This window comes from Molothrus aeneus, chromosome 13, assembly GCF_037042795.1.
Source record: "Molothrus aeneus isolate 106 chromosome 13, BPBGC_Maene_1.0, whole genome shotgun sequence".
Taxonomy (NCBI): Eukaryota; Metazoa; Chordata; class Aves; order Passeriformes; family Icteridae; genus Molothrus; species Molothrus aeneus.
In genome coordinates, this window is record NC_089658.1 from 2,500,316 (window position 1) to 2,522,680 (window position 22,365).

The following is a 22,365-nucleotide window of genomic DNA, read 5'->3' on the forward strand; positions in this document are numbered from 1 at the left end:
AGGTGCCCGCCGCTGCAAGCGTGTCCCAATAAACTCCCCTGGCTGGTCCCAGTGCCCACGGGTGGGTTTGGGACGTGTGGAGCACAATCCTGCCGGAATCCGGGGGCTTGGCGGCTGCTCCTCGCCGCCGCTTGGGTTTATTTTTAAACCCGTTGGCCCCGAGTGATTCACACGCTGCCTGTTCCCTGTTCCCTGCTCCCCGGCAAGTTTTACACGACCAAAATAGATGTTCTGGAAGGAACGGGCCACCCGGCAAAGCCGCGGCGGGGAGAGCGGGGCACTCCCGGGATCCCGGCCCCTGCGAGGCTGGAAACGTCACTGATCCACCTCCATGAGGGTGGGTTTGGGAAAATGCTGGTGCAGACACCCTGGGAAATGGGATCATGGGTGATGTTTAACCTGGATCACAATACCAGGCTTCAGTGGAAGGTGCAATGTTGATGGGTCCTCCGCGGGTATCCCAAGCGCTGGGGGCTCTCACACCTGGCTGTGGGGGAAAGGGAGCCCAGCAAGGCAGAAGGGAGGGTGGAATGAGGGCAGGGAATGGGATAGCATCATCTGTGGGAACAGAGCAACATTCTTGGGAACAGAGCACCCTTCCCAGGGTCAGGGTCCTGCTTGCCCCATCCCTGCTAGCAGCAGCTCCCTGCAGTGACAAAAGCACCCAGCCAAGGTACCATGTTACAGCACACTGGGGAGAAAAAAAAAAGGAAAAAAAATCTGACTTGTAAAAATAGGAGGCAGTAATAACTGTTAATTCACTATTTTTAATTTCAAGTTCAGTCATGAAAGGTTTCCAGCCATAACAGTGCATCTCACTCACTTAAGACCAAGACACACATACAACAGTCCCAGCCAGCAGGGATTTCTCCCTGACAGATTCCCTGCTTTCAGCTGAATGCCGTTTCCAGCACGGCAATCCCAGCCATGGAAGGACAACAATCACGCCTGTCCCAGCTCTGTGGGACAGCAGCACCACTGGTTTCTTCTCCAAGGAAAACATCATTGAAACCAATCCCTCTGGATGGAGGAGACCTGGAGCTGGGCTCCCCACCCTGAGAATAACAGAGCAGGAGGAGGATGGTCAGCTGGCCAAATCCCAGGCAGAGGTGACAGCCTGAAGAGCTGAGCAGAGATTTTGTAGTATCCATGCACCACTCAGCAGATTTGCAAGGGCTCCTCAGAGAGGCTCCAGGGTGTCATCTGCTGAGGAAAAGTCAGAGGAGGTGGCAGCAACCAGGGTTTAGGGCAGCAGAGGTGGTGCCTTGCAGGCCAGGCCATCAGAGGAGAGATAAGGGACAAGGACAGGACCCCACAGCACAATGTGACTGCAGAAGCAAACCCTGGGACAGCAGCAGAGGCTAAGCACAGTTCATCCAGCTGAGCAGGCACCCTGCAAACTCCAGAGCTGCCAGGACGATGCTTCTCCACCAGCATCTCTGGAGCAAGCCCTACCCATCTCCTGCTAACCCTTGCACAGTGTCCCAAGCCCCAGATGAGCAGGAATAGGCAGCTTTTTCCTCTTTGGGGTCATTTATTTATAGATTTAAAGAAATAAAAATAGAAAAAGAGGTAAAAAGTGCATGCCGAGGCAAAAGAAATGTTCATTGGAATGAAGCCAGAGCAGAAGGTGGGGTGGCAAGGGGTCCCTCTGCCCTTCTGAGGGGGGAACATTCCTCCTGCATGCACAGAGACAGGGCAGTGGGGCTCTCCCTTCAAACCCCGCCAAATTCATGCTCACAGTATCCGACGTAGAGAGGCTGTGCCTGGACACCACGCCTGGGAAGAGAACAGAAGGATGGCATCAGGGAGAGGCACAGGCAGAGACACCACCAGCTCTGAGGGCTTCCAGTGGCACAGGGTGGCTGTGGGTGCCCCGTTTCAGGTGTGACAAGGAGGGAGTGGTTTTCATCCTGTGCTTATAAACTCAGTTTTTTGCTCATGTGTGGGAGCACGGGGTGAGGACAGGTTTCCTGGGGAAGCTGGTGCTGCAGGAGGAGTGGCAAGAGCTGACAAGTCCCCTCCTTCCTCAGCACAAAGCCCTCTCCTCGCCAGAGCCACCAGCCTACGCCAGCAGCAGGAGCGCTCTTCCAGCGCTGCACAAAGCAGGCTCTGCCCACACACAGGCAGCACAAAAACCAGGGCTTTCCAGAGGAACAAGGGTCATTTTGCACCCTTCTCCCTCCTGCCCTCCCAGGGTTGAGCCCAGAGCAGCAGGGCAAGGGCAGGTGCCCCAGGATGGTTACCCCAGCAGCGTGCAGCGGAACTCCGCCAGCCGGGCGTATGCGTCCTGCACGTTCCCAACAGTCTCATTGCTCCAGAGTCTTTCAGCTACGGCCCCAGCTCTTGGCCTTGAAGACAAGAGACAGGCAGTCAGGACAAGGGGGAGCTCAGAAGATTCTTACATGAAGCCCTGAACTCCCAAGCACTTTCCTAATCAGTGTCCTTCCACACACAAAGGCTTCAGAGTATCCCAAGATCTGTTCCCTGTTCCCGGACACGTGCCCATCAGGAGCAGACCAGGGTGACAGCACAGAAGGCTGTTAAACACAACCTGGTTGCAGCAGCAGGTTGTTACAGCCTTGCAAACTCCCATTTCAGCCCCAGTGAAGCTGTTACCAGCACAGGGAGGACAGGGACAGGCACCACGTGCAGATCAAACCCATGAGTTCAGCACATGACACTCGGTGGCAAAGAAAAGGGATGCAAGCCCAGCCTCACACAACCCAAGTGACCTCCCCGTGGCCTCCCTTACCAGAGCCTGGGGGTCAGGTTGGTGACATCCACATATTCACCCCACATGCAGGCCTCGCCACCGATCACCAGGGCCTTCTGCTCAGGGCTGCCTGTGGAGGGGACAGCAAAACAGCCACTCCTGGCACTACATCTGAGTGCTAAGGCAGCTGCCATGCAGAAAGGGGACACAAGGAACACACCTTCAAACATCAAGGGCTCCACCTTATAGGCTTCTATCCAGTCCTGCCCGTAGGAGATGCGGTTGAGGTACCAGGGTGCAGAGAGCAGAGCCCTGTAGCCAGACCTGGTGACATTGGCTATCTCGTTCAGGTACTGCAGGTTGTTCTCCTTCCACACGTGGATGATGGTGTCAGGCCTCAGCTGAGGAGCACAGGTGAACACAGGGCAGGGATCAGTGCAGTGACAGAAGCATCACCTGCTCCCCTGAGCAGAGTGCACTGACCCCTCCACACCCCCAAAAGGAAGCTGAAGCAGACTTGGGCTTGATATTTGAGCCACTTCCCATCTGGTTTGCAGGAACAACAGGAGGGATAAGGCCATTTGCAGAGTGTCCTGGGCAGGGTTAAAACCTGCATCCTAGAGCAAGCAGAGCATTGGCAGCAGTGTGACAAAGCCATGATGAGGACAGCTCACTGGTAACACCATCTTGAGACCAACCACAGTCCCATTACAGAGTAACACCCACCAGCCCCAGAGCACACCAGTGTGTCAGGGGGGATGCTGGCACTGCTCACCCCAGCACAGCCCCCCAGAGCACACCAGTGTGTCAGGGGGGATGCTGGCACTGTTCACCCAGCACAGGCAGCTCTCACCTTCACGTCGTTGTCAAACACCTCCTGCCATACAATATAACCTTTGCCAAGGGAAGAGACGATGTCCAGAAGCCTAGAGTGGGAAAAGTACCAAGGTTTGGGTGATCTCACTGATTCCCTCTTTGGTGGTTACATACAGGCTAAGGAGTAGCACAGATATTCCCAACACCCTCAGCAGGATGTGGAGGTGCTTCTGAAGGAGGAGAGAAAGAGCACAGCACCTTATGGGGCTTCTTTCTCCTCAGCCCCAGGAGGGGCTTTTTTGTGGTCAATCTCCCACTAAAATGTTCCCTTTTGGGCTCAGGGAGACATGACCAACAGGGAAGCTCCTGGAAAGGACATCTGGTGTCCCCAGGACAGAAGACATTTGAGCTGGTGACACAGTGCAGCAGCAGGCCCTGGATGCCCTGTCCTTACCTCTGGATGTAGAAAGACTCTAATTTTTTGTAATCTTCACCAAGGCCCATCTCAACCATGAAAGCACGGATTTCTGGATTGGATTTCCTGTGCACCAAAGAGAAGAAATAAAACCATTGTAACCTGAGCTCTGCAGTAAGGTCAAGGCATGGTCAAGTCCCTCCCACAACAGTCCAAGGCTTGCCCAGGTATTCCAGAGCTGTGGCTGGACCAGCACCAGCACCAGCAGCTCCCTATATTCAGCATCACCATGAGCACAGAAATCCCAAAAATCCCAAGCACCACCACTACCCCTGGCCTGGGAGAGCAGGACACCAAAGCTCATGATCAAGAAGCCACAGGCTGGGACTCCAATCCCAAATACTTGCCCCCAGCCCCCATCCAGACTGATCTCAAACTCACCAGCACGTGAAATCTACCTCATCACCACCAAGGTGGAGAAAGAAGTCTGGGAACACAGTGCTGACCTCTTGGAACAACCTGGTCACAAACTGGTAGGTGCTGTTAACAATGGGGTTGATGGGCCCATAGACTCCAGAAGGAGCCTTGCCCATATAGCAGGGAGTCAGGAGGCCTGGAGCACCTGATGATAACAAATGCAGGATGGTGAGGAAGGGGCAATTCCCTCTACAGTTCCACTCAGCACAACTTAGGGCCTGTCAGGGGACAAGGAAGGAGGGACAGCCACAGTTCCAGCTGTGACCACACACACAGAGAATTTTAACATGGGCCCTGGCATTTGGAGGCAGGGAAAGAAGAGAAAAAACCAATGGAATGTTTTCCTGGAGCTTCTTGCACTTTTAGACATAGGAGACACAGTTCCTGGAGTAGATAGCAGTGTGTCAGGACTGGGACACAGCTGAGCAGATCAAGGAAGCTTGGCCAGCTGTACCCTCAGTTACACAAGAACCTTGCAATAAGCCATAGTGTTAGTTTTGATAGAGCAGATGCTCCCACAAAAAAATCACCCAGCTTGGACCCAAGAAAATATGGAAATGTGGAAATGTTTCCCTTTGAATTTTGCTCTTGAAGTTGGATCACTGGGCCCCACATCCCCCAAATAATGGTTTGCTCCTCATCAAAGCCAGCCTGTGGGACACTGCTGCTCACACCCAGCTTTTAGGGTCCAGATTGCAGCACCCATTCCTGCCCCTGGGACAGCTCCAAGTCTCCTCAGAGCAGCAGCAGCAGGCAGGGTGTGCTCCTCACCTGGCCCCCAGGAGAGGGTGTGGCCGGGGGTGTCGAACTCGGCGATGACTCTGATGCCGCGCAGCCGGGCGTACTCGATCACGCTGCGCACGTCACTGGCTGTGTACACGTGGGTCATGGCATTGAAGGCTCCCTGGGACACAGGAAAGCTCAGTGCCTTGCTCAGGAGCAGAGGCAGGGATCTGCTCACCTGAGCTGGGCTTTACATGGTGATCATTACCTGCTTGCTGAGCTCTGGGAATGTGGAACTCTCATAGGGGAAAGATGGGTCATCCACAATGTGCCAGTGAAAGACATTGAACTTGTTGTAAGCCATGACGTCCTGGGAAGGAACAGGACAAAGATGAAACATGTCCCATCCCTTCTGAAAGGTCACCCAGCTTGCCACAGATAGAGAACAAGGTCCTCCAGCTCCAGAAGGACAAGGCAGAGTCTCCCTAGATGCTCCCCAGGATCCAAGAGGGATTCAGACACCTCTCTCCAAACACAAAAGTTGCACAGGGCCAGGAATACTTCTGCTTAGTAAAATCCCTGTTCTCCCTGTAACAGAGCCACTGGTGGAGATCTGGAAATTTAATTCTGCTTGGGATGAGCATAGAACCACCACCCACCTTTACCAGTGTTTTCCCTTGCCTTAGAAACAACTCAGCCCTGAAGACTAACCTGGACTGCAGGGATCCAAAATACCTCAGGGTGTTCTTTTTAACAAAGGCAGCTGAGAAATCACCCAAACAAGGGAGCTCAGTTGTCACAGGGGAAGGGACACCCAATTAAACCATCTCATTTCCCAGCATGGGTGTCCTACCAGAGTTTCCAGGATAGCTTTCAGAGGCAGGTAGTGTCGAGAGGTGTCCAGCAACAGTCCCCGGTGAGGGAAGCGGGGAAAGTCCACGATTTCTGTCTCATTGATGTAGTACTGCACACAGAAGACACGAGGAAGATGTGAGCAGGATGTTGGACAAATGGCCATTAGCAAGAGACATTGAGGGTCACCACTGTCCCCAGGGTTGGCAGGACAGAGGTGCTCTCACTGCCCAGAGTGCAAAGTGTCCAGAAAGAGCTGCAGCACTTCCTTACGCACTCAGAAGGCAGGGATCTGGCTGGATCCATGAATTTCCACCTGGCCCTTGGCAAGGCTGTGCCCACTCATTCCAAGCATCCCAGCAACTCTCAGCCTGTCCCCATGGAGGCTGGGGCACTATGGGGAGCTGCCTGCCCCCAGGGGATGAGGCTAGGACTCACCGTGCCATTCTCGTCTCTCCCAACAAGCTGGCTGAATGTTTCCAGGCCTGCAGGAAAACACACAGCCCCTTTCTCAGCACAGACACCCCCAAAGGAGCAGAGCTCAATTAACAAAGTCTATGGAAAGAGGGAGGCACTGGAGACATCCCCACAGGCCTGAGGCAGGGAGAGTGGGAATGCCCTGTGGGAAGCACAGCTCACCTCGGAGAGCTCCCCAGATGGTCTCTGCTGAGAGCAGCATGGAGCCTTTGGAGACAGACAGCTTATCTGAAAAACAGCATCAGAGGGATGGCCCACACTGCCACAACAGCACTGGGCAGGGCTCAGGTACAGAACTGCACCCCAGACCCCAGAGAACTGAATTTTGGTTCTTTCTTCCTGTTTTAATCCTCTCTCCACTGTTTTATCAGCACTCTCAGGTTCTTCCTGCCCTGCCCCAGCGTCTCAAGAGCAGGGAATTGGTGACCTCCCCAAATCCAAGGGTAACTGCACAGTGCTACTTCCCAGTGACAGGCACAGAAACAGCCACGTTCCCTCTCACTCCCAACCCTGTCACTTACAGCTTTCATTGGAGTCCAGGCTGGGAAACCCGTCACAGCCTGGAGTGGAAACATAGACGAGAAGCTTGGTGCAGGGTGTTTCCCAGGATGGCTCATTCTCTGCAAAGGACACAAACCATGCACATCAACCCCATCCCAGCTCTTTTCCCTGCTTCCAAGCCCACCACCATCCTCCCAGCCCAGCTAGGGATGGAAGCAGAAACAGGCACCCCTTCCTGCACCCCAAAACAAACACCACAGTGTTCAGCAGGGGTTAATTTCAACACAGCCAAACAGGAGAACATGAGCTGATCCCAACCTGTGAGGAAGCCCACAAGGAAGCTTAAAGGAGCACACAAGAGAGGAGAAACATCAGAATATGGACTAGCAGCAGCCCCTGAGGCTTCCTGGACACCAGCCCTGGCTCTTACACTACAGCCATGGCTAGTGAAAGCTTCTCTATGAGGGTGAAGAGCTTCTTGTTTCCAAGATTTCCCAGCACTGCAAAAAACTACAAGCCCAAGAGCTCTGCTCTACCCAAACTTCTTGGAAAAGGGCAAAGAAAATCTTTAAAAAAGGGTGGAGAATGAATCTGTTAAACTGGCCTGAGTTAGAGGCAATCAAAAGGTCTCAGCCAGCTCAGAAAAGCTCCCAATTGACTTCACCTTCTGCAGAGCAGGATCCAGGTGTAGCAGCCAGAGAAACGAGCCCAGTCACATTGAGACCTCAAGTAGGAGCTCTGGGCACACTTCCCTAACCGAAGAGCACTTCCAAGGATGCACAAGCCTGAATTCCCACTTGAGTCACTCCCCCATTCCAAAGGGATGCTCAGCCTTCATTGGGGTGCAATGGACTTAAAGCAGTCAGTTGCCAGAAGGAGCATGGGGTAGCAGGGTGGGACCCTGCTCATCCCAGACAAGGTCCATACCTACACCCCACAGCATTCCCAGGAACAGCCAATGCTCAATGTGGTCACTAAAAATAAAGAGCTTGGCTTTGAATAAGCCAAGAGTATCAAGAAGTTTCCAGAGAGACTGTGGCACTGCCAGCATTTCAGAAAAATGCAGAGAGCCCCTGCTCCACAGCTCACAGGAGCTGACAGAAATCCCGATTTCTCCATGAAGGGATGACGAAACCTCTGCGGAGAGAAGGAAAACAGCTTGAAGCCAGCCCTGTTTTGAGCTTTCCTCTCGGTTGCAGACAAGCTGGTAGCCAAGGCAACCTCACAGATGTGCAAGCAGCACAGCAAGACCTGCTCCCTCCGCTGGGGAAGGCGGCAGTTCACCGGGAACAGCCGCTCTCAGGCCTGGGAGCACTCATTCTGCTGAGGAGCCTCGACAGAATTGGTCCCACCATCACACGCCGTGTTTGAACCTGCTGGGTGAGGTGCTTCCCAACCCAAACACAGCCCCCTAGGCCAAGGTGCAGCCAGGCACCACCACCAACCACACCTGCAAGGCAGCGCAGCCAGAAAATGGTTTCTGCCATTTATTTCCTCTATTAATACAAATGATTTCCTTTCATCCAAGGTTTCCACTGCCTGTTCTTACTAACCACCCATGCGGAAAAAAAAAAGACCAAAAAAAAAACCGAAGGAAAAGAGGGGAAAAAAGGCCTTAAAATAATTTGTGTAGCTTGAACATCAGAAAGCAGGGCATATGGAAAGTGATGAGTGTGAGCTGGATCTTGTGATCGCAGTGTTGCTCCAAGTGATTTGATGGTCACATTTCCCCTCTGAGTGGAACAGGAGAGCGTGAATAATTAGATCAGCTGTTTTTAGTTCCTAGCAGCAAAAGAGAACCAAGAGGAGCCTTTTTGGCTCTCAAATCAAAATTTATTTCTACTTCTACTCACAAGAGTTGAAGAAATAAAATAAGCCAAAGGGTTCTCTGTTTCAAACCTGCTTTTTTCAAAGTATGATGTACTCAAGACAAAGCCAAGCAGCTTCCAATACTGCCACCCTTCTCTGCTTTGATCAGCAGCGACAGAGTTCACACTGACATTTAAAACACTCGGGAGCAGAGTTACTAGCTCTTTTTGATGAATGAAGTGCTTCATACTCCCTGCATATAGCACTTCAGGCTGCAGCAGACCCACGCAGCTACTGAGCGTCCCTGCACGTCAGCTCCACAGCCAAGAGATTTCCTGCAGCTCATCCCAGGCAAGCAATGGGTGCTGTCATGAAGAAGTCTGGGTTCAAGAAACCTTTAGAGCCTGTCCCACAGCAAATCCAGACTCTCAAAGCTTTTGCCTTTCCTCATCTTACCCTACAATTTCAGGATGAATCCAGGAGCTAATCCCTCCCTGGCAGAAAAGCCACGCTGCCTCAGGACTTTTAGCAGCTCCACTTTGGCAGAGGTGTCCTGTGGCACAAGTATGTACTTGGAAGAACACACACAAAGCAGAAGTCTTTCCTCCAGGTGAGACCTCACACAGGCCACCGAAAGCTGCTAACAGCCAAGACTGAGCAGTAACCCTGAAGCAGGAATGGCTGCAAGAGTGGGAGCAGCTCTCCCTGCAGCCACAAGAGAAGGAAGTGAAATGAAGCAATGGAGAGATTAACACTACCTGGAGGAAGCAAAAAATGAAATAGAGAAAACTCTTGATAGCGAGAGCCGAAATCTTGGCAGAAGGACAACTAGTGCTGTGCCAAACTCGATTAGATTCCTTCCACACGTGCCATAGGCACTGCTCTCCAAATCCCAACCCATCGCTGCCCTTGCCACCAGACCCCATCCAAACCACAACTCCCACCCCACCTGCCGCCGCAGAACTGAGGGGAGGCAGACGGCCACCAAACCCCGCGGTCTGACCCCAGAATTAGCGAGGGTGTCGGGGGTTGTTTAAGCTCAAAGCCACGGAGAAGAAGGGTCAGCGCCCGCCGCGGCCCTCACCGGTGGGACGGCCGAAGAGCAGCGGCCAGTACCGCTGGAAGGCGGCGTCCAGCACGGCGCAGCCCGGCCCCACGGCCGAGCCGTCCGCCACGGCGAAGCGGAACCCGCGGGCGAGCACCGGGCAGCGGCCGCCGCCGGGCGGGAAGCTCTGGGCCTGGGGCTGCGGCCACACGGCCCCCGCCGGGCCCGGCAGCAGCAGGGGCGGGAGCAGCAGCAGCCGGAGCAGCGACAGCTGCACCTCCCGCGCCGCCGCCATGTCGCGCCCGAGCCTGAGGGAGGCGGCACCGCCCGACAGCGGGGGGCCGGGCGGCCGCGAAATGGCAGCTCAGGCCCGCCCTCACGGCGTTCCCCCCGCTGGCCCACAGCCTCCCCCGGCAGTCCACCCTTCCCTCCTTCTCTTGTAATAAGGTACGGAAGCCCCTGCAGCTCCCCACCGAAAATCATTTCTGTCCCAGCCTTCAGGCTTTACAGCCCCCCCACCCCAGCCATGATTTCTGCCGCCAGGGAGCTTCAGCAGCCTGCACCGGGTTTGAGGAGATTGATGGTTTAAATCATGTATTTCACCTCTGCTGCTTTCGTGGAATCATGTAGTGTTTTGGGCTGAAAGTGATCGTAAAGACCATTTAATTCCAGCCATGAGCAGGGACATCTTCCTCTATCCCACCTTGCTCCAGGCCCTGTGTCCAACCTGGCTTTGGACACTTCCAGGGATGGGGCACCTACAGCTTTTCTGGGCAACCTACACCAGGGCCTCACCACCCCCATTGTAAATAAATTCTTCCTTGTGTCTAACCTAACTAGACCTCTCTCAGCTGAAAACCGGCACCCCTTTCCCATGCTTTGGATCCACCTTGGGTTAAAGCATCTTCTGTTGGTGCTGTGTATTTTTATGAGCAATATATAAATCATCCTTTGCACTGGTTTCCAAGGATATTTTATATGTGGCCAGTGAAATATTGATTGGGTTGTACAAATAAAAGAGGCTTTATTCCATGGTGGATCCTCACAATGAAGTGGTGCAGGGATGCTTTCCGTGCAGTGCTTGGCTTTTCCAAGGAAAGCCTTAACCTCAGATGAACTCTATTTAATTTGCTTCCTCCCTCCAGCTCTGCTTTCCTTAGCAATCCCCAACTCAAATAAGGGCCTTAAGCCCAGGTCTTACCCATCTAATTGCCAGCACAAACCTACAAGGGAACTCATTCCATCAAATTATTAAAAACCTGTTGTCCCAGAAAACTCCAAGGTATCAGGCGTGCTGGGAGACAAGCCAGAGGCATGGGAGCAAGGAGGAAATTAAACAAATGGCACAGGAGAAAGTGTGACAAGGGAGATGGCCCCATCACACAAGAGGAAAAACCATTCTGTGTGAGCAGGACATAGCTATGGAAAGGTCTGGTGGGGAATGTAAGGTATTGTCCCTCATGGGAGCAGTGTAGAGAGAACAGGATCAACAGGAAAAAAGCTTTTTGTAGAAAAAAAAAAACACAAGAAACTTGTTGTCAAATGTTAGAATAGCACCAGCACAAAGCTGGAGACCGATGGGGAAAGAAAAAGAGCTGGGAAGACATGGAAGGGTTTCAGTGGGGCTGGGGAGAGATGGAGGGAGGTGCTCTCCAGTGTTGAAGAAGGCTGTGAGGTTCCAGTGAAGTTCTTGGGGGTGACGTGGAGGTGAAAAACTTGTGGGGAAATGAGGCACCAGGAGGAGATCACAGGTTTGGGTCTAAATGGGATTGTGGGAATTTAATGAGGTTAGTGAAAATTTATAGGGAGCTCATGGGGAGCTCCCCATCCATAGGGAGGGGACTAAGGGTCACCTAGAGATAGAGAAGCTGGGCTCCATCAGGAAGGGGGTCAAAGAGAGCCAAATGGTGTTGCCATGAGCTCAACACCTACACAGCACTGCATCTTTCTTTTCCAGCTGTGTAAAACAGCAAAGTCCATCTAATGGGAAGGTGAGCCAGGAGCCAAGGACAGGCACAGCCTTACCAGGTGGGTGTACCTCCACAGCCAGGCTAACAGAGCACAGGGCTGGACCAACAGAGAATTAAAGGCACTGAGTGAAGTCCAACATCAGTTTAGGAATACCTAGGAGCAGGTACACTCATAGCAGAGATCAGGAGGAATTGGTTGCCTGGATCTCAGAAATAATGGAACTTATGGAGTTCATGGGTGGAGGTCTCAGGAGAGGGACCAATTAAAGGGTCAATTAAAGCTTGTTGGTTCCCTCAGGCTCCTGACAATCATCCCTTGTTTTCCCTACAGAGGTGGCAGGACCCAAATTCAACACAATGGCACATGCCAGGCTGCTTCCTCACTATTCTTCCAGGATTTTGTGGCCCTTCTTTACCTCTGTCCTCATCACACAGCAGGAAAAGAGAACACCTGTATTCCAGCCTGTGTCAGACCTCTGGGAAAGTGGCCCCTGTCATTCTTTGCATTCAAGTTTCCTGCTGCCAGTCTGCATAAAACCTCTGTGGTCTCATGCTGGGTTTGTTGCTTTTCCCTGTGCAAACTTCTGGAGCACCAGCTGTTACCACCATTTTCTGACTGTATTTGGTTGATTTCAGTATCTCTGGACTTGTCCTCAAGTAGTTTCACTGAATTAAAATTTCAGTGGAAGGAAGAACACCCCAAACAAGCCAGTTTGTTGCTGTCTTCCATCAGGCAATGTCAGGACTGTGCTTCCCAGCGCAAGAGACAGAACTGTGGGAGTGCCCTGGCTTGAGGCGAATTCTCATTTCAGCCTGGGGAGGGTGGCATGTTTGCCAGCTTATGTAAAGCATTGTGATCAGAGCTTTCAGTCCAAATATTCCAGCCTTTCTACAGATTCAGTTGCTGATGCTATTTTAGGGGACCTGATGTCTCTGGGGGATGACTCATTGAAGTTCATCTGTAGCTGGCCGGCATTAATCCAGACTAACAGTCTGATTTTCGAGTGTTTCTTTACATAAAAAAACTGCTTAAGTGTGTGTCTAACTCTGGAGCTTGGCTGGAAGAACCTGGTTTGCACTCTGTCCTGTGGCAGGCACAGAGCACCAGCAGCCTGAAGCTGCTGATGCTCTTCAGTAGCCCATCAATAATCAGCTCATGGGCTCAGAGCAGATCTGCAGGCTGATAAAACCACCTGGGAGGCCCTTTTCCAAGGTAGTTCAGCAAGGAACATGCAGGGAGTGAACCCCAGGCAGGGTTGTACTGGCTTAGGTACAAAGCTTAGGTACTGGCTTAGGTACAAACCCCTCTGATGCAAAAGTTGGGACTTGCTGGAGGACTGCAAAAAACTGCTGTGCCAGAACATTGCTGGATTACCTGCTTGCTACCAACAATGAATTTGGTAACAATCCAAATTAATTATTCTGATATAAATTGTTATAAAACCTAGCTGGTGTCACATTTGAGTCTTTCTGGTTTGTTTGACTTCGGTGCATGAAGGTGGCCTTTGGGCTATCAGTGCAGTTGCATCACAGCATTTTTAAAATATATAATTCCATTTATTATGCTGCCTAACTCCCCATAATGTTGGCTGCTTCTGCATTTAACCAGGAGGGTGTTTTGCACACTGATTCTTCCTCTGATGAGAAGCCATTCATGAACACCTTCACAGGGCATGAGTTTTCTATTTGCTTTGCTCTTTGAGCCAACACTGTCTAGGAAAATTGCTCCTGAATGAAGCAACTTCCAGCTCAAGGGACCTGTTGATGGTGTGGCTGGAAGAGGGCTTTGGAAAACACAGATCATCTCCTGGAAATACCTCTAACTTGAATTTTGGCATCTCTTTCTGGGCAAAACTACTGTCTCCATTTGCTTGTTTACCTTCACTTTAATCCTTGGTAAAATAATGATGGGATTTGGACTGGAAGCACAAGGGTTTTGGGGTTGAAGTGTCCTTACTTGTGGTGGTGATCTGGAGGAAGTGTGGTCAGCATGTGCCAGGTCTTTTCAGGTGTGGACCCTTCTGTTGCACATCTTTGTATTTCAGGGATGACGTTGCTTATCATCAAGCAGAGGGGTGCCCCCATTTAAACACCCAGCAGGAGCCCCCAGAGACATTTGGTTGAGCTTTAGCATGTGCACAAAGAAGATCCTAAACATGAGATGCTAAATCCACATCCAGGTGATTCTCACCAGCTCTAACAACTCAGCCCACGAGGAACCTTGATGTTTTGGGGGCCTGAAGCAAGCTGGTATATATAGCAGGATGCTTTTGGAGGCACAGGGATGCATTCCAGCACTTTTCAAAGCACAGGATAACTCATTTCCACATCCCTACCTTCCCAGCTAGATCACCACTTATCAATTCTGCTATTTCAACAGTTAGGAGCTTGAGAGTGGAGTTTAAATCAAAAAGCTTGAAGTGAGATGTGTTCATCAGTGTGGAGGATTTGGGGTCCTGACTCAAGCTCAGCCTGGTGGTGTTTCCCCTGTTGATGTTATCACAGAGCTTTTTTGTCTTCTGAGTTATCTCCAGCTTGCACAGCTTTGGAGTGGTGATCCGAGGGCTGCTCAGCCCATGCTTATGGTTGAGGTTGTTAAAGAGTGTGCAGACACCCAAAATCAAACCCTAGGCATTGAGAAATCTTCTGGATTTCCTTTCTCCCGGCGTGGGAGCTCTGTGTGTCTCTGGTGATGGAGAAGAAAGGCTTTTTCCAGAGATCCTGCCTGCCTCAAGAAATGCAGGAGCAGGAAAGAGGCTGGGTGGGATGGGAGGTTCACCCTGAATCTGCAGGCGGTTTGTGGTGTGGGGCACCAGCACTTTCACAGCATTTTGGCATCACGAATCAGGGCTTGTCACGAGGAGATGCTGCAAGTTCTTGTGGAGGCTGAGTACATGTGGCTGCTGTCCCTGGCTGCTCCCAGTCACGGCTGTGGGGCTGAGCTGGAATCAATCAGAGCCTGTGGATGCGCCGTGACAAACTCCCTGTGCCCAGAGGCGACGCTCCCATAAATCCTGTAAGCATGTGCTTAACTTTGGGGAGCAAGGTGATTGCAAGGCAATATTTTATTCTTGTCAGCTTCAGTGTTAACAGTTACCAGAATCACTTGGGTAATTAAGCTCTTGCAAGAATAAAGTGAAAAAGCACCAGGTGTCTATGGAGATCTAAATCATTTTTCAGAGTGGGCAGAAGAGCAGTTTTTGGCTTTCCTCAGTAGCTGGAGTCCTAAAATCCCCAGAGACAGTGCAGATCCCCTCCAAATGAGCTAAAGGCAGCAGCCCTGCTTTTCTCAGGTACTTTTTGCCAACCACCTACAAGAAAGTGGTGGGTGACCAGGGCTTCATACGTGACCGTTGGTTGGAAATTTCAAAATAAAGAAAAGCCTTTTGCAAAAGGCACGGATAAAACTTCATTCCAAAGAGTATTTTTGAGATGTATTAGTGCAACTGTTGCTGGAGTAACCAGCTGCAAAATGCTGATGCCCGTCTTGCAGTTGGGAAAGGTAAGGCTGGAACTGTAGAAGGAGAACTGGTTTCCTTTATTTGTGGGATGTCATTGAGATGATCCCATCACTGTTTATAAATATTTATTACTGGAATCATGGAACCATCATAGAATCATAGCATGGTTTGGGTAGGAAGGTAGGTCCCTACCTCTAAAGATCATTTTGTTCCAGCCCCTGCCATGGACAGAGACACCTTCCACCATCCCAGGGTGCTCCAAGCCCTGTCCAACCTGGCCTGGAACACTTCCATGGGCAGCCACAGCTGCCCTGGGCAACCTGTGCCAGGGCCTCCCCACCCTCACAGGGAAGAATTTCTCCCCTATCTAACCCTGCCCTCTGGTAGTGGAAGCCATTCCCTGTGTCCTGTCTGTCCATTCCTTGTCTCAAGTCCCTCTCCAGCTCTCCTGGAGCCCCTTTACGCCCTCGCAGGGCTCTGAGGTCTCCCTGGAGCCTTCTCTTGTTCTTGGGGTGAGCACCCCCAGCTCTCCCAGCCTGGCTCCAGAACCTTCTCTCTCTGGGCTCTGTGCAAGGCTCTGGGCTGAACTCTGCAGCCTTGGCCAGGGCCAGGACAGGGCTGTAGGGAGGTTCTTGGAGCACCTGGAAATGGCCAGTCCCTGCTCCCAGGAACAGATCCTTCCCAAACACTCTCCTGGGTCTGTCCTTGAGGGGAAGATCACCTTGGCAAAAGATTTTTGTATCCAAATCCGCCAAAATCCAATGAAGCCAAACCCCATTGTTTGGTCAGTGCCTTTCTTGGGGTCCCGTGGGCAGATGAGCAGCCCCAAAAAGGCTTGTACCTTGTCATTGTTGGCCAGGAGCTGGGCATGCCACCAGCTGGGCAGGACTAGCTCAGAGTCCCAGGGGGTGACACACAGTCCCCCTTGGGGATGAAGCATGGGGTGAGGACCTGGAGCAACCACCTGAGCCCACACATGACGTGGGACCAGCCTGGCAGATGTCCAGATGGTGCATCTGGAGCTGAACCAAGTCAAGGCTACTTACATTTATGTAGGGCAGGATGATTAAAACTCTGGCCTTTGCAATTCCACCTAAGTTGGGTAATTAGAGAACTGGCTTTATTGACTGGGTAGCATGGCATGAGGCAATGTGCATGCCCTGTGTGCTCTTGACCTGAGCAGAGCAGAGCTCAGGGAGCTGCTCCCTGTGTGTCTGAGGATGAAGCTGGGTACCCAGTGAGGGTTTTAGAGACATCTACCAGGCCATGGGACACTTAATCTACTCAGATCCCTGAGGGCACCTGCATGTGTAAACCCCTGTCACTGTGGCCATCATTATGCTGTGTTCCAGCAGGAAATAAACACCCTTTGGGATGTGTCTTCTAATTTTCTTCCTGTTTCACAAGGGATTTGTATGAGACAGAAGCAGGAAGCAGGATTCTGCTGCAGCAGATGACTCCTGTCCCAAAGAGCTGATGAAATTTGTCACACCTACACCACATACTGCCCTGATGAATCTCATCTTCATCCGAGCAGAGTGGGTGAATAACATCACCACATCCGAATGGCCTCACTTCACCCCCGCAAGAAATTATTCCCCAGGGCATGCGGAAGTGGAAGGTGAGCACCAGCAGGAGAAGGTAACCTTGGAGCCCTCCTGGGGCTGTGCCAGGCTCTCACATCCACGGTGAATGAGGACAGTGGTGGAGAGCGGGGAGCGGCTGGTTCTCCTCTGGGCCAGACTGCAGCCTTGTTTCCAAGCCAACCGGAGTTCCGTGAGCTCCCCGAACGGCTGCAGACAATGAGCCCAGTGAGCCTCCTCCATGTCAGGCTGAGCACAGCTGATGCTGGAGGCAGGGAAGGCTGAGACAAAGGGTGCTCGGCCCCTGCAGCACCTCAGTGTTCATCCTGCCCTTTGTAGCAGCTCAGTGTTCAGGTGAGAGGCTCTAGCAGGGATGAGACCACCTGGGAACAGCATTCCTGAACTGCCCAGGGCACTTGTCAACTCCAGGAGGTAAAAAAGTCTATCCCTGGTCTGGGGGTGGGTGAAACCACTTGTGTGTTCTTCTCTCTGCAAAATGCCAAATTAACAGAGAATAAAGGGAATCAAGCCTGGCACCAGTGAAAACCCAAGTAGTACATCTTCACAGACTAGAAGACAACACTGGAGCTTGGAAATGCCACCTGGCACAGTCAGGATCCCCCCAGGGACAGTGGGCTCATGTTTATCCCATGAAATGACTAGGAATTTCTGCCTGGAGCATTTCAGTACAATTTTATTCTGATTTTGAGGCAGTGCAACCTATTTTCCTATACCTTTTCCTCACATTTCCCTCACATTTCCATCACATTGTCCTCACAAGTCGCTTGCCAGAGACCACTCAATTTAATGGTGGCACTGGAAGTTTTCTCCATGCTTGGCTCACAGCACAGTTCATGAGGGCTCCATGCCCCAGCTCCACCTCATGTCCCATCACCGGGTGGGCAGAAGGAGAAGCTGGTGACCCCCCAAACCTTCTGCTCCCCCACCCCCCCAGCTTCATCAGGAACTGTAGGGATAGGACAGAGTAATGGGTACAAACTGAAAAAGGGAAAATTTAAGTTACATACTGGGGAGAAATTCCTCCCTGTGAGGGTGGGGAGGCCCTGGCACAGGGTGCCCAGAGCAGCTGTGGCTGCCCCTGGATCCCTGGAAGTGTCCAAGGCTGGGTTGGATGGGGCTTGGAGCAATCTGGGATAGTGGAAGGCGTCCCTGTCCATGGCAGGGGGTGAGATGAGATGAGCTTTAAGGTCCATCCCAACCGCTTAATACTGTGTAGCACCAGGAGCAGCCGAGGGAGCAGGGGGGGGCTCAGCCTGGAGAAAAGGAGGCTCAGGAGGGACCTTCTGGCTGTGCATAACTCCCTGACAGGAGGGCACAGCTGGGGAGGTCGGGCTCTGCTCCCAGGGGACAGGAAACAGGACAAGAGGAGAAGTCCTCAAGCTGTGCCAGGGGAGCCTCAGGTTGGACATCAGGAGGAATTTCTCCATGGAAAGGGCTGTCAGGCATTGGATGGGGACATAGTGGAGTCCCCATCCGTGGAGGTGTCCAAGGAAGGACTGGACATGGCACTCAGTGCCGTGGTCTGGTTGACAGCACGGTGTTGGGTCTCAGGTTGGAGTCGATGCTTTCGGAAGTCTTTTCCACCCCAGTGGGTGCGGTGATTCCGCGGTGATTCCGCGCTGGTTCCCTGCCGCACCCACCCTGGCGCCGCGCCACACTCAACATGGCGGCGCGGGCATGCGGCGGACGGGGGCTGGCTGGGGGCGTGTCGCGCACCCAAGATGGCGGCGGCGGCGGGCGGGGTCAGATGGTGGCGGGCGCGCAGGCGCGGGCGGGCGGCGGTGACGCGCGGGGCGCGCGGTGACGGAGCGCGGCGGCCGCGGCCCTTTGTTGGCGGCGGTTGAGGCGCGGCGGGGCCGGGCCGGGCCGGGGCCAACGGCGGCGGCGGCGGGGCCGGGCGCGGGGAGGCCGCGGGAGCCGCCGCCGCTCCCTCAGCGCCTCGCCATGGACTCGGACGAGGGGTACAACTACGAGTTCGACGAGGACGAGGAGTGCAGTGAGGACAGCGGCGCGGAGGAGGACGAGGAGGACGAGGAAGAAGACGAGCCCGACGATAATCTGGACCTGGGCGAAGTAGAGCTGGTGGAGCCCGGGCTGCGCGTCGGCGGGGAGCGCGACGGGCTGTTGGGCAGTGAGACGGGCGGGCTGGGCCCCGGCGGCGGCGGCGGCGGTGGCGGCCTGGGCGGCGGACCGGGCCCCGGCGGCGGCCCCGAGCAGGAGGAGGATTATCGCTACGAGGTGCTGACGGCCGAGCAGATCCTGCAGCACATGGTGGAGTGCATCCGCGAGGTCAACGAGGTCATCCAGGTGCGGCCCCCCGGCGCCGGGACTGGGGGGGACGCACCGGGAAAGGGGCGTGGGGGGTGGCGGGACGGGCCAGCGGCCTCCTGCGGGCCACCGGGCCCGGCGCGTCCGCGGACCAGGGCCTCACACACACTTGTCGGTAACCCCGGGGCTGGAGCGGGCTCCTGAGTACCCCCCGGGGCCGGAGGGGGCTCAACTCGGTATCTCCGACGCTGGAGGGGCGGGGGGAGCGACTCCTCTCGCTACACCCTGGGGGTGGAGAGGACTCCTCGTCCCCCCATTCTCCCGGGAGGCCCCTTGGGCCCGGCCAGGATCTCGCTTCCTGCTGTGGAAGCGTCGGGAACGAGGCCTTTGGCACTGAAAGGGCTCCTCTTTCTTTGTGTGGTTGCGACCTGGGGGCCGTAATCTGTGTTTTTTTCTTGACTCCCCTCCGTCCTCATGATGTTTGGGGGGTGTAGCTCCTCCAGCTCCTTCGCTAACCCGCGGAGTCCATGGCAAGCCCTGGAATTCCAGGAGAGGCACCGCTCTGGTTTTGTTGCCGTCTCCCTTCCCTTCCCCCCGCCACACACAGAGGTTGAACCTTGTGTTTATTTCCAGCACAGACCAGGAGGGGTACGAGCAATCCCTTCACAACCGTAACTTTTTTTACCCTCAGTTTTTAAGCGCGTCTCTTTAAAACTGAAATAGAGTTTGAAATAACATCTACCTTCTTTAGATCAAAGTATCTACGTCTTATGTCTTGCCTCCTAAGTTTTTGGGGAAAAAAATCAAGCCATTGAAGCAGTTTAGCATCCTTTTCTAAATGTTCGTGGCAGGGTTTGGCTCCAGCTCACCATCAAGTTCTCGATTCAGGTCACTTTTCTTCAGGTGATGAGATTTCTTTAGTTCCCGTTTATTTTGCCATTACTCAGAGCCACTAGGAAGTTGCTACCCTTTATCCAGTATGCCAACGGGAATAGCATGAGAAATCTGTGGATATTAAATATTGAGGGATCCAGTGCCCAGAAAGCAGTTGCTGGGCTGGTTGTGTGTGTTGGTAAATCTCTTTAAACACGAGATACCTCAGTGAATGTTTTTTCTCCAACTGTCCTGTGCTCTGCAGTGGCTGTAACAGCAACTTTAAAATGTTCCTTCATGCGCTATAAATCCCCTGTAGTTTATATGGAACTTGATGCAAACAGCTGTAAAAATATTTGCGTGCTAAATTAGTAAATGGCATTCCTTGAGTCAAAGTTTATAACTTTAATGATAGCATTGCCCGTGTAGAGCTGAATAAAGGAGTCTGCCCGGATTAGCTGATTACCCTGCAGTTAAAGAAGATCTCATGGTTAAACAGGGATGTTTCTTTGCTCCCAGTTATTGATCCTGATGTAGGCAGGGAAACAGTTGGCAGGCAGACATGCAAACAGTTGGGACCTTCAGCTTTTTACTCTTTCAAAGAGCCATTAAAATAGTGAGTCTGTGTTTAATAATTAAGATTGCAAAAGTCATGTCCCATTCTGTTTTTTTGAACAGACTCTGACATACTCCTTATCTTTGCATAAGACAAGTGGTGGAAAAGTTGCTGCCAGTGAGGAGCTGTGAGTGCTCCTGCTCCTGCATTTTCCAGACCTGGCTGGTGGATTCACCTGCATGTTCTTTGTGAATGAATTTGTTAGAGAAGGTCCTGATTGCTGGTCTGAGTGGATTTGCCCTCCTCTTAAACCACCCTGAAGCTGTTTGACTTGTGTCCTAGACCTGTGAGTTGCAGAAATAGAGGAGAGCAATGGGTTGAGGTGACGAGCCCCTTGTTCTGCCCCATCCTCGGGGTGGCAGCTGGAGGCCTGACCCTGTGCTGGGCTCTGGAGAACCACCCCCGACCTTCCCGTGGCTGCTCTCCTGCTCCAGTTACTGCCTGGCGTTTGCAGTGGTTCCTCCTGCTTTAGCAGAGCAGGGTGCACAAAGTCTGTCTGTTGAGAATATCGTGGGTAAACTCAGGGCCCAAAAGCAGCTTAGGCCCTGGACCGCATCAGGAGAGGGTAGGGAAGCTCTCAGTTGCTGAGGATGGCTGTTAAATGCCATTTTCCTGCCATCACATTTCTGGGGTAACTGGCCCGACTTTGGCCAATGCTTCAGGATTTGCTCATCCTCACTCCTGTGCCTGCTGGTGAAACCTTCCAGGGCTCTGTTCTGTTTATTTCCTTGTGTTTGGCACCCAACCAGGATTGCTGCTGCTGCTTTTCTGGTTCAGTAAACCTTTTCTGGAGTCACATTGGCTCGGGATCCTGCTGCGGATCCTCGGTTGCTGAGCTGTGATTCACTTGTTCCAGTCAAGTACTGATGGCTTTGGTCCGTGTGTGTCTGCCGTGGGTTCTTGGGAGCAAATAGTGATGGTTGTGGTTACATTTTTGAGTGCTTTGAACTTATTTGTTCAAGGGAGATGTAATGTGCAGCCTGAAAACTTCAGCTGTGGGTCTTGTGCTCTCTAATGAGTGATTTTTTTGATGATCCAATGTAAGGTATAAATGGGGTTTTGTTTTGCAGCTGCAGGGAAAGGAAAATGGAACAGGAGCCACAGAATATTTTCAAGGAGGTATCTGAGCCATGGCAGGTGTAACTCTGTATTAAAACACTCCATTTAAGCAGTTACTAGCTGTCAGGGCTATGGTTGAATGGTCTAAATTAATTTTTTTCTCCCATCCATTTGGTCATTTCCAAATACAAGCTGTGTGTGAAAAAACATGAACTTTTCAGGGAAGGGATTTGATCTGATGGAGACTTTGCAGAAGTAGGAGCTAACTTGTGCCTAAGTTGCTGTTCACAGAGCCTGTGATTCACCCCTTAGTGTGGAATGGGCTTTTGGAGACATCTGCTCAGTGCCAAACTCTCATCACTTGGCCTCCCTAAGGCCACTGAACCTGCAGTGAGCCAGGCAGGTCTCAGATATTCAGAATATTTTACACTTGCTCTTTCTTGTCTGAGCATAAGCAGGATTTCAGGTGTTTAATGGTGGGTTTTGTACAGTATTTGGCACTTATGCTCATAATCTGATTTGTCTCCATGTGTCGCACAACAAGAATTCCCCTTGCTCTCCAAATGCAAAAATAGGGGTATGAATAACCCCTTAACCTTGTGCTGTTGGTTGGCTGAGACTTGAGTATTCCTCCCATCCTCTCCCTGTGATTAGGTGGAGCAGAGAGCCATTTGCCATGGTAT

The 22,365-nt window shown here is 52.5% G+C and overlaps 3 protein-coding genes across 3 annotated transcripts in view; 2 read left to right on the plus strand and 1 right to left on the minus strand.

Annotated features, from left to right (window-relative positions):
* Positions 1-747: 747 nt before the first annotated feature.
* HEXA (hexosaminidase subunit alpha) lies at positions 748-10,126 on the minus strand. The gene is made up of 14 exons (XM_066558568.1): positions 9,871-10,126; positions 6,998-7,096; positions 6,639-6,704; positions 6,438-6,484; positions 6,001-6,111; positions 5,416-5,517; positions 5,196-5,328; positions 4,389-4,569; positions 3,987-4,073; positions 3,570-3,642; positions 2,937-3,117; positions 2,756-2,846; positions 2,247-2,351; positions 748-1,779 (listed from the first exon to the last, which is right to left on the minus strand). The coding sequence occupies exons 1-14, from the start codon at positions 10,124-10,126 to the stop codon at positions 1,716-1,718; spliced, it is 1,596 nt and encodes a 531-aa protein (XP_066414665.1). The 3' UTR covers positions 748-1,715.
* An 8,607-nt stretch (positions 10,127-18,733) lies between these two features.
* ARIH1 (ariadne RBR E3 ubiquitin protein ligase 1) overlaps positions 18,734-22,365 on the plus strand; it is a 51,616-nt gene continuing 47,984 nt past the window's right edge. Inside the window, exon 1 of the mRNA XM_066558546.1 lies at positions 18,734-19,173. Within this exon, the coding sequence (XP_066414643.1) occupies positions 18,811-19,173 (363 nt within the window). The 5' untranslated portion in view covers positions 18,734-18,810. The remainder of the gene's footprint in view (positions 19,174-22,365) is intronic.
* The window catches only part of BBS4 (Bardet-Biedl syndrome 4), an 89,662-nt gene continuing 86,153 nt past the window's right edge, over positions 18,857-22,365 (plus strand). Inside the window, exon 1 of the mRNA XM_066558545.1 lies at positions 18,857-18,862. The gene's annotated coding sequence lies outside the window, so the exon portion shown is untranslated. The remainder of the gene's footprint in view (positions 18,863-22,365) is intronic.

Coding starts and splice junctions, on each gene's coding strand:
- HEXA (XM_066558568.1), bottom strand. CDS start 10,126: ATGGCGGCGGCGCGGGAGGTGCAGCTGTCGCTGCTCCGGCTGCTGCTG. Junction 4,570..5,195: donor CACCCTCTCCTGGGGGCCAG/GTGAGGAGCACA, acceptor TGTTATCATCAG/GTGCTCCAGGCCTCCTGACT. Junction 2,847..2,936: donor GGAGCCCTTGATGTTTGAAG/GTGTGTTCCTTG, acceptor TCCCCTCCACAG/GCAGCCCTGAGCAGAAGGCC.